At 48.2% G+C, this 12377-nt stretch overlaps 2 protein-coding genes across 2 annotated transcripts; one reads left to right on the top strand and one right to left on the bottom strand.

The window, feature by feature from the left end:
* Positions 1-237: 237 nt before the first annotated feature.
* On the bottom strand, positions 238-438 carry H6S33_010552 (uncharacterized protein; the record flags this gene model as incomplete). Its single annotated transcript, XM_044842123.1, has 1 exon — positions 238-438. One exon carries the CDS (start codon positions 436-438, stop codon positions 238-240), a length of 201 nt encoding a protein of 66 aa, XP_044696482.1.
* An 8412-nt stretch (positions 439-8850) lies between these two features.
* On the top strand, positions 8851-11776 carry H6S33_010551 (uncharacterized protein; the record flags this gene model as incomplete). Its single annotated transcript, XM_044842112.1, has 3 exons — positions 8851-9188; positions 9346-10010; positions 10059-11776. 3 exons carry the CDS (start codon positions 8851-8853, stop codon positions 11774-11776), a joined length of 2721 nt encoding a protein of 906 aa, XP_044696481.1.
* Between the last annotated feature and the right edge of the window lie 601 nt (positions 11777-12377).

Genomic DNA, 12377 nt, shown 5'->3' with positions numbered 1-12377 from the left:
GAATAAACTCCCTCAAACCATTCCCAGTTCTCTGGGTGCTTTGAGACCTGAAGCAGCTGTTGTAAGCACTCAACTTCATTGATGTATCATGTATGACTTTCCCTTTCCTCCGGCGCATACTATTCCCAGCAAAAAAGAAAAAAAAAGCTTGCAAGCCCTACATCTATTGTATGCAAGTGCGTATCTTTTCAAATGAAACGTCAGCTCTTGCTCGGTTCCATCCCAAAATCCATCAATTTACATAATAGCAATTACCATCTCGTTGATAAGAAACCCGAGTTTTGCAAGCTTCGATAGCGAGTGAGTGGGCTGGCACATTGTTGCGGCGGTGATCCTAGGCTTCGTCCGCTCCTTGAACCAGGTACCTACTGTACGTCTGTTACCAGTGCCACATTCTGGGTTGCGCGCTGCTGGGGGCGCGCCAATCATAAACTCCATTACCACAGTTTGCAGAACCCTCCTCCCATGGTATCCCCGGATTTTACCGTTTTTGATATGAATAGGGTGGCCAAGCAGGCAACATTAACAGACTCGCGTGCCATTCCCTTCGTGAAGGGCACCTGAATTATATATCGGTGAATATCGGTGAGTTGAAACGTCTACGCGTCGGTTTGTTTCGCGATCTCGTCTCCCTTGTTTGAGACCTCGCTAGCTATGTAGGTACTAAGCAATTAACTAGCTGTAGCTGTTATGCACTGAAAATGAAAACATGCCCCTTTCCTGAATTCACCATCTCTCCACACCATGTGCCTGTTTGTCGAGATTCTTCTCCGCAAAGATGGGGATGGAAGGGCTCGCTCGAACCATGAAGCAGCAACACCAGAAAAACGGCCTACCCCTCGAACCAAGAAACCACGATGATCACAAGGCAGGGTCTTCCCTTCCCTAAAGCAGTATCACTATCCCTCATGTATACCTTCAAAAGGTAATTTTAGAGGCTGTTGTTCTGACGTAGTGGTAAATTGACAATAAAACTAGATCGCTTGCCCCGTCCTCAAGCTAAGTCTCTGGGGTTTTGGTACTCGCAGCAGGTAACAAGTACCCGAAAATGCAAGCCCTAATCTGCAATTACCATTGGAGTAGAAGTCAAAAATACACCAAAACCTTGCAGCTACATTTTCGGGTACTTCAGGCCTGTTGCGAGTACATACTGGATACACTGGACCGTCTCATTGGCTCGCGGTACTTCAGTAGCATAGAGGACCTACTCAAACAGTTAGTTCTAACTATGCCTAGGCCAAAGCCTGCCTATTAAGGCCCACTACCACATGCGCCAATCTCGCTGAATAGAAATTCTGGTCCAAGTCGGTAAAGCTTGAAAGTGCCAATATAGTATTATCGACGTTTCTGTTTTGTCGATGCTCGGGATACTGTCCTACCATGCTCAAAGAGTTGTAAAGTAATCATTCCCGACGTATATGTACGCTGTCCAGCCTCAACTTGCTACTGGTCCGTTCCGTGGTACGTGGTAGAGGGGTAGAGGCATATAGAGTAACTTATTTTAACAGACAGAGAGCACAGACCATGTCAAACTCCCTCCCGTTATGGCCAGGTAAGGGGCTCAAATTTTGAACAAGGAAGGCCTGAAAAGAAAGGCTCTGCACATATCTACATAGAGTACAGATTCTGGATACGTATGGATTCGCGCCATTTGGAGCCTTAAACCCCCACCTGTATCTACGTACATGCGTGTGCAGCACGGAAAACTGAGGTTTTCCGGGCTGAGGATAATTAATAGTACTACTGCCATCCAACCGGAAAAATTATACCCGGAGCAAATGGAGAAATGAGTGACGAGCCTCCTACAGCGCGTACTCGTAGGTAGTGCTTTCTCTCAACTTCTCCCCCATTCATCATGATCATGAACAATTTTCAACAACGGTTCATCCCACTGCAAATCGGAACTGGGGTGGCAGATTCTCATAACCGGCATATGCATGTCGGTAATACGTCGGCCAGTGCATAAGCAAAAGACCTAGCTCCCGGTAAATCTTTGCCTTTGCGGGCTTTCATGATTGGTTGGTCTGTTGGCCGTGAGAGAGTAATGGATGTGATGAGATGGGATCTGCTATCTCTTGTTGTATTACTCGAAGAAGTATATGGACCCAACATGATCCGCCGTTTATAGGTACACAGCACGGGTATCAGCGGGTCATCGATGGGCCATGGCATGGCATTCACGTGGACTTGATGTCGCACGGGAGTTGTGAACTTCAGTGGTGGAACTTATGCAAGGACCGTCGACCTTACCCTGGAAGGTAAATATAGTGTAATAAATTCCTCTGATATATGTAAATATTTCTATAAACATACCATACATAGAGTAGACATCAGTAAGTAGTTAGTTGGTTGGTTGGCTGGGCTTACTAGCAAGCGATACCTGAATCATGGAGTTAACGAGCTCCTTAATCGCGGGGTGCCCAAACCCAAGTACTCGGTGAATCAACTGATACACCACTACGATTTTTTGAATCCTGATATCTCCACTTCTTCTTCCTCCACGGAGATATATTCTCGTGAAAACCAACAGCTGGACGGATGCTGTGTTTCCGGCCCTACCTAGTTACCAAATCCTGGTACACCGTAGGTACCTTGGTGGAGTGCTGCCTACAACACTGCCCACAAAAAAAATGATATCAGGATGATCATAAGGATGGACCTAGCTTCTCCCGCCGCAGCTTTGCGTTTTATTTGTTGCGAGTGTCAAAAAGAGCATCGCTTCAAGGATCCATCGTTGCCTTGCGGGCAGCCAACGGTAAACCAATTGTACGGGTCCGGAGATTTATCCCCAACCCAAACTGCATGCACATGTAGCAGGAATTCAGGGCTGCTGCGATGTGAGCGTTTCACGTTTTTCTAATCCTTGAGCTTCAGCCACGGTTTTGCATGGCGCCCACGATCATTTCGAGGATAAAAACGTAAGCGGGAGAGAGGAATATGACTAAATGTCCCAAGTAAGCAAGGACAGGGCCTGAAAGAGGCACCGCTTGAACCACCTGTTGCTGGTTTTGGTAAATCCAAATATGTAATCCAGGTCAGCTCCACTGTCGTCATTAGCCCTAGATCAGGCCCAATGCCTAATAATCTCCTTAAACACATCCCTACTTTGATTTCAATACACACCTCGGATATGGCTTATAGTGGTAGCTGATCTAATCGTAACAATCGCTAGGTCTTTCTCTTGTAGTTTCGCTGAGAAGGCCGTCGTGAGGTTAAGCTCTTTCAAAACCTCCGATATCGCTATCGGCAGTTTAAACTTAGGGCATCCCTATATGATATGCGGTTATATGTTTCAGTTCGTGTTGCACGTGGGGTAGACCGCAAAGCTTGGTCAAGGCCAATGACTGGAAACGCATAATATCTGCTGTACATGAGATCTTGCGGATATCTCCGCGGGAGTGACGGAAATGAATCCCTAGTTTCCGAGAGATATGCAAGATGTGCAATCTTGTTCAGGATATCTAATTGGCCGAGTAATAGTATTAGGTTCTGCAATGGCCAATTAGGAGGTGGTCGAGATCTATGAGTGATGGGAATCACGGATATCTGCTGTCAAGCACTAGTAAGTATCGAGGTTTCAACTGCTTAGTCTCCGCAGATTTCGAGACAAATTAAACTTCATTTAGAAGCACGTTGGTTTGAAACATTATTGCCGCTCGGGAAGTGTCTAGAATCAGAGTACGATCGTCTGAGACCACCATTCACCACTGCTCACCCAGGCCCATCCATAACCACAACGGCATGTAGAAGAGCACAAGGTGTTGGTTCTCGTTAGTGAGCCGGAATGATTGAACATAAGTTCCGTTAGCTCAAGGGTGAACCTCGGCACGGACAGAGCTAAGACACAACTCTCGGGTGAGTAAGACATCTCCTTACATACGGCACCTTGAAGATATCCTTTTGATGTGCCGAATCTCGACTCCCCCGACTGTCTTGAATGTCTCGTTTTTATTTCCAGCGTCAAGGGCGTCTACTCTAATCCGCGGGAAAGGGGATATGGTAATGGGATGGGCTAACATGACATGACGGAGATTCAGCATCCCCAATACCAACTGACCCCATCCCCATCGCGGGAGAGACTGATCAATTAAGCAACTGTCCCCGAACCCCGCTCTTTCGTCATGGTGTAGGTGGGTGTTACAGGAATATGTCCAGATCCTGGTTGTGATCCCGCAATCCTATGCGTATTTTAAGTTAAGGTCAAAAACATCATGATACCTTGTAGAGAGGGAGATACATAGGTACCCCCTGTAAAGTTTCTCCCATGGCTGAGCTCGAGATTCAGTTCCATCAGCCGAGTGAGAGCGGGAAAGATCGCGAGTACACTTTCGTATTTTGACAAGAAGGGGCTAAGTACATGTAGTTAATTATAACCTCGTAGTTGTACGAGTGAGCTGAGGTGATTGACTTGCGACTGGTATGCTGCTGAAAAAAACACAATACGACTTAGGACCGTATAGGTACTACCACTACTTGGAGGCCGAGATCCGAAAGTAGATCAAGTACATGTAGATAGTGGGTACATCTTTATTAGTTAGTTAGCATTCAATTATTATTATAAAAGCCAAGCAATTAATATATAGTAAATCTAACTGGCGGGGGAGGGATCATGCATAGAAGCAGCATGGAAGGAAGCTAGAAAAACGCATGTGTCCTTCTATTTCTGGCGTTCCGACCCTTTTGGTTTAAAATCTGACTGGAATCTGTACAACCACGCCTGTGATAGGTGTATTTCCACCAGTGTGTCCCGTTTGTGCGATGATGGGCGGGTTTCCCACTCTTTGTTGAGTGACGCCCGGGGTTCTGGCTAAGCAATTGAGGGAGGATATGTGTATGTAGAGTAGCTGCCATCATCTATCCATCTACTGACGAGTAAGCAGAACGATCTAGATCACAGCACACTGGAGAAAGGCAGAAGGGGGGAGACTAAGTTACCGGTCTCTGATCAGATTCGGATGGACGTGCAGTACGTTTTCTGTCGGTTGTGTCACCTGCGGGAGAAACAATACTAATTGGAGGGAGTGTGAAAAAGAATGGTGTGGTGTGGAGGAGGCTGAACCTGGAATTCGACAGAGAGTTTTCGCTTTCACACCTTCCCCCTTGTTTCTTTTTTTTTTAGTGCGTGAGCATGAGCGTGAGACTCTGTGATGTCATGCATCTTGCCCTGGTCCTCGGTACCGATGATCGGTGATAAGTAACTCATCTAGATACAAAACATTACTGGACCAGCCAGCCAGCCAGCTGTAGCGGATATAAAGTAGAGTACTTGACTAGTACATACTCGAATCTATCACCTATTTTGGAACGTTACACCATCTACGCTGACCGAAGAAGATGTTACGCACCATGGTACTCTATTCTCTAATGGCTTTGGGTCTAGTGAGGCCAGCTCAATTGAAATCTGCTACCAGAATAAGCCATAGCTTTACTACATGTATCCCTTCGCTCCTTCCATCATCCATGTTAAACGGTCTCCATGACAGGTCGAGTTCCATCTGTGTGCGGCTTACCTATATATGTATGTGCGTGTCTGCAGTGCAGTGCAGTACTGACTACCTAGAATACTCTATCCTATGTCTCACCTGGCAAAGAAAAAAAATATTTCACCCTCACCAACGGTGGTGTTCATATGCGTTCTGTGTTAGCAGTCGTTTTATACCATCCAGCCATCCATTGATTCTCCACCGATCGTTTTAATATATACAGCGGTAAGAAGTGCATTACCGAGTTGCCGACGGGCATCCGGCGGTTTAGTCGTGGGGGAGTGAATATTCCTTTTGGCCGGGACGGTACGGTGAGAATGAGGGAGATCGAGGAAGAGGAGGGGAGAGATATAATGTCTCTGTTTCAGGGGAATCCCCAATTGAAGATCTACGGTTCAGAGAGGGACATAATATTACATGTGTGGGTGCTGTACCGGGTGAGTTGCAATTATTACCTATCGCATTTAGGTGTAGGTACTTACATATGTACTCTACTACAATAGCTATAATTGCCATGTTATGGAACTGCGAGCTACAGCTTCGCGGTTCGGGTGGCACGGGAAAAAAGGGAACGCCTCTTAGCTGCTGCAAAATGGCCGCGCATCATGGCCATGGAAGGGCCAGAGAAGGAAGCCAGAAAAAGCGAAAAAAAGAAAGAAGAGAGAGAAAAAGTAAACTTTCTGCACCTAAGGAAGAAGCAAAAAAAAAATAATAGGATGATATCGAATTCGCCACTTGACGACATGGAGTGAAACCATTCAATTGGACAGGAGTTGCAAGATACACAATTGATTTAGGCACATTGCAGGCTGTCAAAGTGTAGATTGAGTATGCTATGCACTCAGTTATGACCTCTACCGAAGCCCTACTACTCCCTCCCATATGAAGTTGTTCCAGGCTTAAATTTGTTCAATAAGGGCTTAATGAGGTTTTTTTTTCTTCATGTAGGGACGGCTAGGCAGCATCAACGGAAACGCCCATCTTGGTACTACATGTATCTACGATTATTACCCATTAACTACATGTACTGAATTGAGATTGGGGAAGAGGGGTCAAGAGAGAAAGAAGTTGAGTCGAGGCGAGACGAGCTCAGGTCGTCCATTACTGGTTTTTGAGGACATGTTTCAACAACCTGTCACACACAAGGAAAGAATAGCTATAGTAGTTTACACTCCCATAGTCCTCATTGACGGTCGGTCTGCTCAGAATAATTGCCACACTCGCCTTCACTCACTCACTCACTCACCCACTTACTCAGTTACCTCGCTCACCTAGTTCATAAAGCAGAACCAAAAAAAACAGGATATCGCCGTTAACGCGTTCGCACTCCGAAGCCACCACCACCACCACCACCACCACCACCACCACCTCCGACTCCGACCCTTCCTACTCCTTCCTATCCACTATCTTACCTCCGTTGCTGACATCCAGATATACCGACGCGACGCCAGTCAGCTTTTACATCTTCTCGCTCAAAGCAAATCGCTTTCAAACAAATTATCAATCGCACGCAGCATGGAACACGCGGGACTCGTCACTTTGGGGTAACGGCTACCGTTTTATCCATGCGTTAATCCCAGGGGCCAGGGCCAGGGCGTGCGCCAGGGGTTTGTGCCCGCCACGTTATTGTGCGGAATTCCCCATCCGGTTTGCAGAGCCCTGGAGATCAAAAGAAAAGAGATCGAGAGGTGTGAAGAGGAAAGTAGCCACTCACAGACAAATAAATAATAGTAACAAGGACGCCAAGTAATTAACCTATTGTTTCTAACGGCATGGGAAGAACTGGCGGGGGTGGTTGGTGAGAAGGAGGGAGGGAGGGAGGGAAGGAGGGAAGGAGGGAGAATGGTTTTGAGTTAGTAGAGCTAGAGTAGTTAGAGGGAAGTCGGAGCACCTCATTCTGGTAAATGGCAAGGGTGCGAGCAAATACAAGCAATCAATAATCCCAATTGAGGCTTCTGGGACAATGTTTTTTTTTCCTTCTTACCCTTCTTTTCTTGGTTGATGATGACCTAGGGTGTGTATACCTGCTGCCATGTGTGGCCCCGAAAAGCAGAACTGTTGAACTTACGGACTATGGTTATCGGCTCTAGTGTGAAGAGGCTCATAGAGAACAACAAAAATTCAGATCAGACATGGATGTGGTTACACGGCAGTACAGCTGCAGGACCGCCCGACTCTCCGCGAGCCACCCCTGCTCTTCTGCCCAGTGCCAATTAAAGCTCGTGAAGGAAAGCAAAGTGGGTTGGGCATCTCCACCATGCACCACCCACCTACCACCCACCACCATCCGCTATGGAGCACCATCCACCCCCTCCCCCTCGCAGGGCAGCGATACACTGCTTGGATCCATGGACCCACCTCTCTGCATGTCGTGCAGTAGCTAGGTGGGTATGGTACGGATGATGGTTGGTGATGTGAGAAATGAGAAACACAACTTTGGGCCTCTCAGCAGCAGCAGCAGCTCATGGACGTCTAACTCTGCAGCTGCCCTCTCTCTAGATGGGTGCGAAATCAAACCAGTCAAGAGGCAAGACGGTTCTCGAGATCAGATAGATGAGATTGAGGTTGGTACTGATCATTCACAGAAGTGGTCCGCCAATGCATTCAAACCCTGTTTATCATGGCCACGGAGGAATAATAGTAATAATAATAATTTCACATCCCACCTTCACATTTTCATTTCATACATACATACATTATACGTTATACGTACATACATACAGTACACACACCATACATCGCATAACCCAGCAAACTAGTACTCAACACGACGCTAAGATGCTAACCACCCTCCTCCTCCTCAGCCAGACAGGAAGAATCACTACATACCTGTGTGGCCTGCCTGCATCATGGTCACCGCAAAATGCTACAGACCTACTTTCGCCCATTCCAGGTTCGGCCCGTCTGAAAGCTTTGCGATTTCACTACAGCCTTTTTAATAAGTCAATCTCGCCCATGTTGTTTCTCCTCAAAGGACTGACGACGACAACTACTACTACTATCACTGCAACGGACCTCATCAACCCTATGGTTCACTGCTAGAGTATATACCAGTGCTGCCACTGTACCGATACCGACTGGCTTCGATTCGACCCCTACTGCTATCCGCTACATATATTTAGACATAGATATATATACATATACACATACTCACCCCCGACTGCATCTCCCAAATTAAATAAAAGAGAGTCCGCCCCCCCTCCCCAATCATCCATTCTCCACCCCCGCCATCACACAGACAGTCGACGCTACCTCACCCACTAGGCCCAACTCCCCCGTCAACCACCAATTCCACCCCCCCCCCTCTCGCTGCTGTTGTGGCCTTCCGTTCGTTTTTTCCCACCACCCCCCATCATCACCCCCGAATATGTCTACCAGCCCACAATCAATGAAGCGGTCGTTCGACGATGCCAGCGATGCCTCTGGGCACCCCGACATGCCTACAAAGAAGGGCAGGCCCTCGTCGACATCCAATGCTAGCTCGCCCAGCAACAATAATGTCCCGTCGATCTTCAACGATCTTGCGGGGAAGGGATGCCGCATCCCGACTATCAGCAGGAAGGTGCGTGCGTGCTCGGCGTGTAAGAAACAAAAAATCAGGTGCGACTTTGAGGAGGGAGAGTCGACGTGTGTCCGATGTAAGAAAATGAAGTTGGACTGTGTGGTCAATAGAAGTTTGCAGACGATCCTGGATGAAGATGTGGAGTAATTATTCCCTCGTCTCTTTTTTTTTCACCTCCATCACCATTCATCCATCACCAGTCCCATCATGGACCTCTACTTGGAATATGGTCCCTCCGGAATGCGTTTTTCTCGTTTCTTATCTGTTTTGGAGGGCGATCATGTACTGACAATCTGGCAGATGGAAACACCAGATGCGCGAAGACACGGTCCAGCTACAAAGTGCTGTGGACGTCATTCTGTCCAAACTGGGACTTGGAAAGTTGTCGGAGTACGATAGGCGCGCCACCTCGCCCGCAGCTTCTACAACCTCCACTGAGCACCGGAGTGCCATTGCAGGCGCTCACCCACACTCATCTACACGGCTGCCGCTGGGGAGGATAAAGATGGAGCACGACGATAATAATAATAGTAGTATACATGGGCATGGGGGAGTACATGGAGGACATGGGAGATTATTAGCTGTAGGAACGGCGGGTATGGATGACCTTCGCCGGGAAAGCAATGCCACAGAAAGAGAGGGGTCCCAGGAACCTCATGATCATGTAGGAAGCACACTGGTCTCGAACCCAATGGGCTCGCTCTACGAGGTGACAAAGTTCCGGGGCCTGCGCACTCAGCGGGCTGGCGGGGAAAGGTACCGGCATCCGTCAGAGATGGGCGGTGATTTCATATCAAGGGAGGTCATCACGCAGCAGGATGGAGAGGAGCTTTTTGAAATGTATGCACCGATCGTAGATCATAATGGTCAGCTACTTCTACCTCCGCCGCCGCTGCCGCTGCTATCCCATCAAGGGGGTGGCGGAGGTGGTGGTGGGGGTGAGGGGGATGACATGACTGGGCCAAGTACGTGGATGTTCTAACGAAATTGGGGGAAATATTGTAGATTCCGAGATTCTCTCAATCACTATCTGTACGGCATCGCATTGACTCATGACACCCTGGAATCCGTAAGAGCATCCTCTTGCCTGCTCTCTGCTGCGATCTTCACCGTAGCCTCTCTCTACCTGCCTCAACATCACCATCTGTACAAAACCTGCTACCAGGAGTTCCTCAACCTGGTGTCCTCATCTATGTTTGACCGCCGCCACGGATTGGACGACGTCCGAGCCCTCTGCATCGGCGCCTTCTGGCTCCATGACCTCTCTTGGAAGCTCTCTGGGCACGCCGTACGCATTGCTACGGAGCTGGGCATTCACCAGTCGTTTCGGAAGGCACTTGCTGGGTCACCGGAACACTTTGAACGGGCACGGCTATGGTACTTGCTCTATGTTTGTGATCACCATTTTTCAATCGCATACGGCCGACCCCCGGTAATACACGACACTGAGCCAATGCACGAGTGGGAGATCTTTGTGGCGTCCAAACAGGCTATCGAGGGCGATAGTCGAGTGTGCAGTCAGGTCTCGCTGTTTGTGGTGCTCACACGGGTTTACAATTGCTACGAGGCAGAAGCCGAAAAGGAGATCTCGGACGACAACCTGAAGGAGCTGGCCGAGTTCAACAAGCAGCTTGATCAGTGGCGGGCAAGATGGATGAGCAAACTAGGTAACATACCACCACCGCCGTCCTCCTACTCCTCCTCCTCCTCCTCCTCCTCCTCTTCCTCCTCCTCCTCCTCCTCCTCTTCCTCCTCCTCCAACATATTCAATAATATTGCTGCGAGCCGCCGGTATGATAATAACGACGGCTGCTACGATAATAACCACAATCATCAAAACCAAAATCAAAGCTCTAGTAATAATAACAATACGAACAATGCAGGGCGGAACATAAAAGTCGGTGACTATCCGAACCAGGGCGTCGGCCTACACTACAACTTTGCAAGACTCCAGGTCAACTCCATCTCCCTCCGTGGTGCCTCCACATCTACCATCAACAACCCCTCCGCCGTCCGCAAAGATCATGCTACAATTGCCATCCACTCCGCCTTCCAGGTGCTCTCAATAGTCCTCGATGTCTCCGACATCCGGGAATCCCTTGTCGGTGTCCCCCTCTACATGACAACAATGATTGCCTTTGCCGCCGTCTTCCTCCTCAAAGTCACTGCTCGCTGGCGCGGCATCGGTTTCTCCCCCTACGAACCAGACCAAGTTTGGGAACAAGTCAACCGCGTCATAAACATGCTCAAGGAAAAGCGTCTCGGCGAGCAGCACATTATCCACCACGTTGCGGCCGGCCTCGAGAAGATGAGGCGAAAGTGCATCGAGCTGTCAAATTCTAGCAGCCCCTTTGACGACTCCCGTCTCTGGGATAACTCCTCGTACCAGATCCAAGCGCCGCTCCAGCACCAACAAAACACTATGCATCTCCCTCCGGTGGACCCACGGCTGAGAGACGGCATGCCGCCGTACTCACCGGCGAGCTCGATGATGCACGGACATCCCCAACAGCAGCAGCAGATGTATATGCAGCAACAGCAACAGCAACATCACGCTTACTCGCCGCATCCAAGCCAGATGGGACCGCCGTCGAGTACGTCGTCGGTGGGGAGCACGCCCGAGGCAATGTATCCGCAGACGCTGGGGCCGCAGATGTATGAAGTGAACGGACAGTACTATCCAGTACACATGGGTATATTTGATTTTCTGTCACCACAGCTGCCATATTAGTAATTAGTAACCCCCCCGATATAGACCTTTTCTTCTGTGGATATTTTTGTAGATATTTTTTGATGTATTTATATGCCCTCCACAAGCCCCTTCTTTCTTTTGTTATTCTTTCCATTTGTCATCTTTTCCTTTGTAGGCTTCGGATTTTGCTTTGGATTTCTTATCTTTTTTTTTCTTTTTTCTTTCTTTTTGGTTTCTTGTAACTATAGCTTGTGAGCGTGTCTTATACCAAACCCATAGACGAAGGGGAAATGCCGGAAGGAAGGCATGGATGGATGACGGTGGAAACGGGAAAGTGGAAAACGATCGATGTACGTAGAAGCTGAAATAGTAGTCAGTTGAATCAAGTAGTCCACTCAATGTGCAAAGAGCGTGATACAAAAAAAGAGTAGATTGTAAACAAGCAGATTTCAAAGATTAGGATCGTGATGACGATGTCTGTACGAATTAAAGAATCAAAGAAGTCAAGGTGAAGGGGAAAAGATCCCAAATCCCGGAACAGCATACCCACAAAGAAAAACCCCCCTCACAGAAAAGACAACTTCAGGCGAGCGAGATATATATATATACTTTACACACAACACAACACAACACCACCACC

Source organism: Morchella sextelata (genome assembly GCF_020137385.1).
Source record: "Morchella sextelata strain SCLS chromosome Unknown scls_5, whole genome shotgun sequence".
Taxonomy (NCBI): Eukaryota; Fungi; Ascomycota; class Pezizomycetes; order Pezizales; family Morchellaceae; genus Morchella; species Morchella sextelata.
The sequence above is the reverse complement of the archived record's forward strand: the minus strand, read 5'-3'. Positions and strand labels throughout refer to the sequence as shown.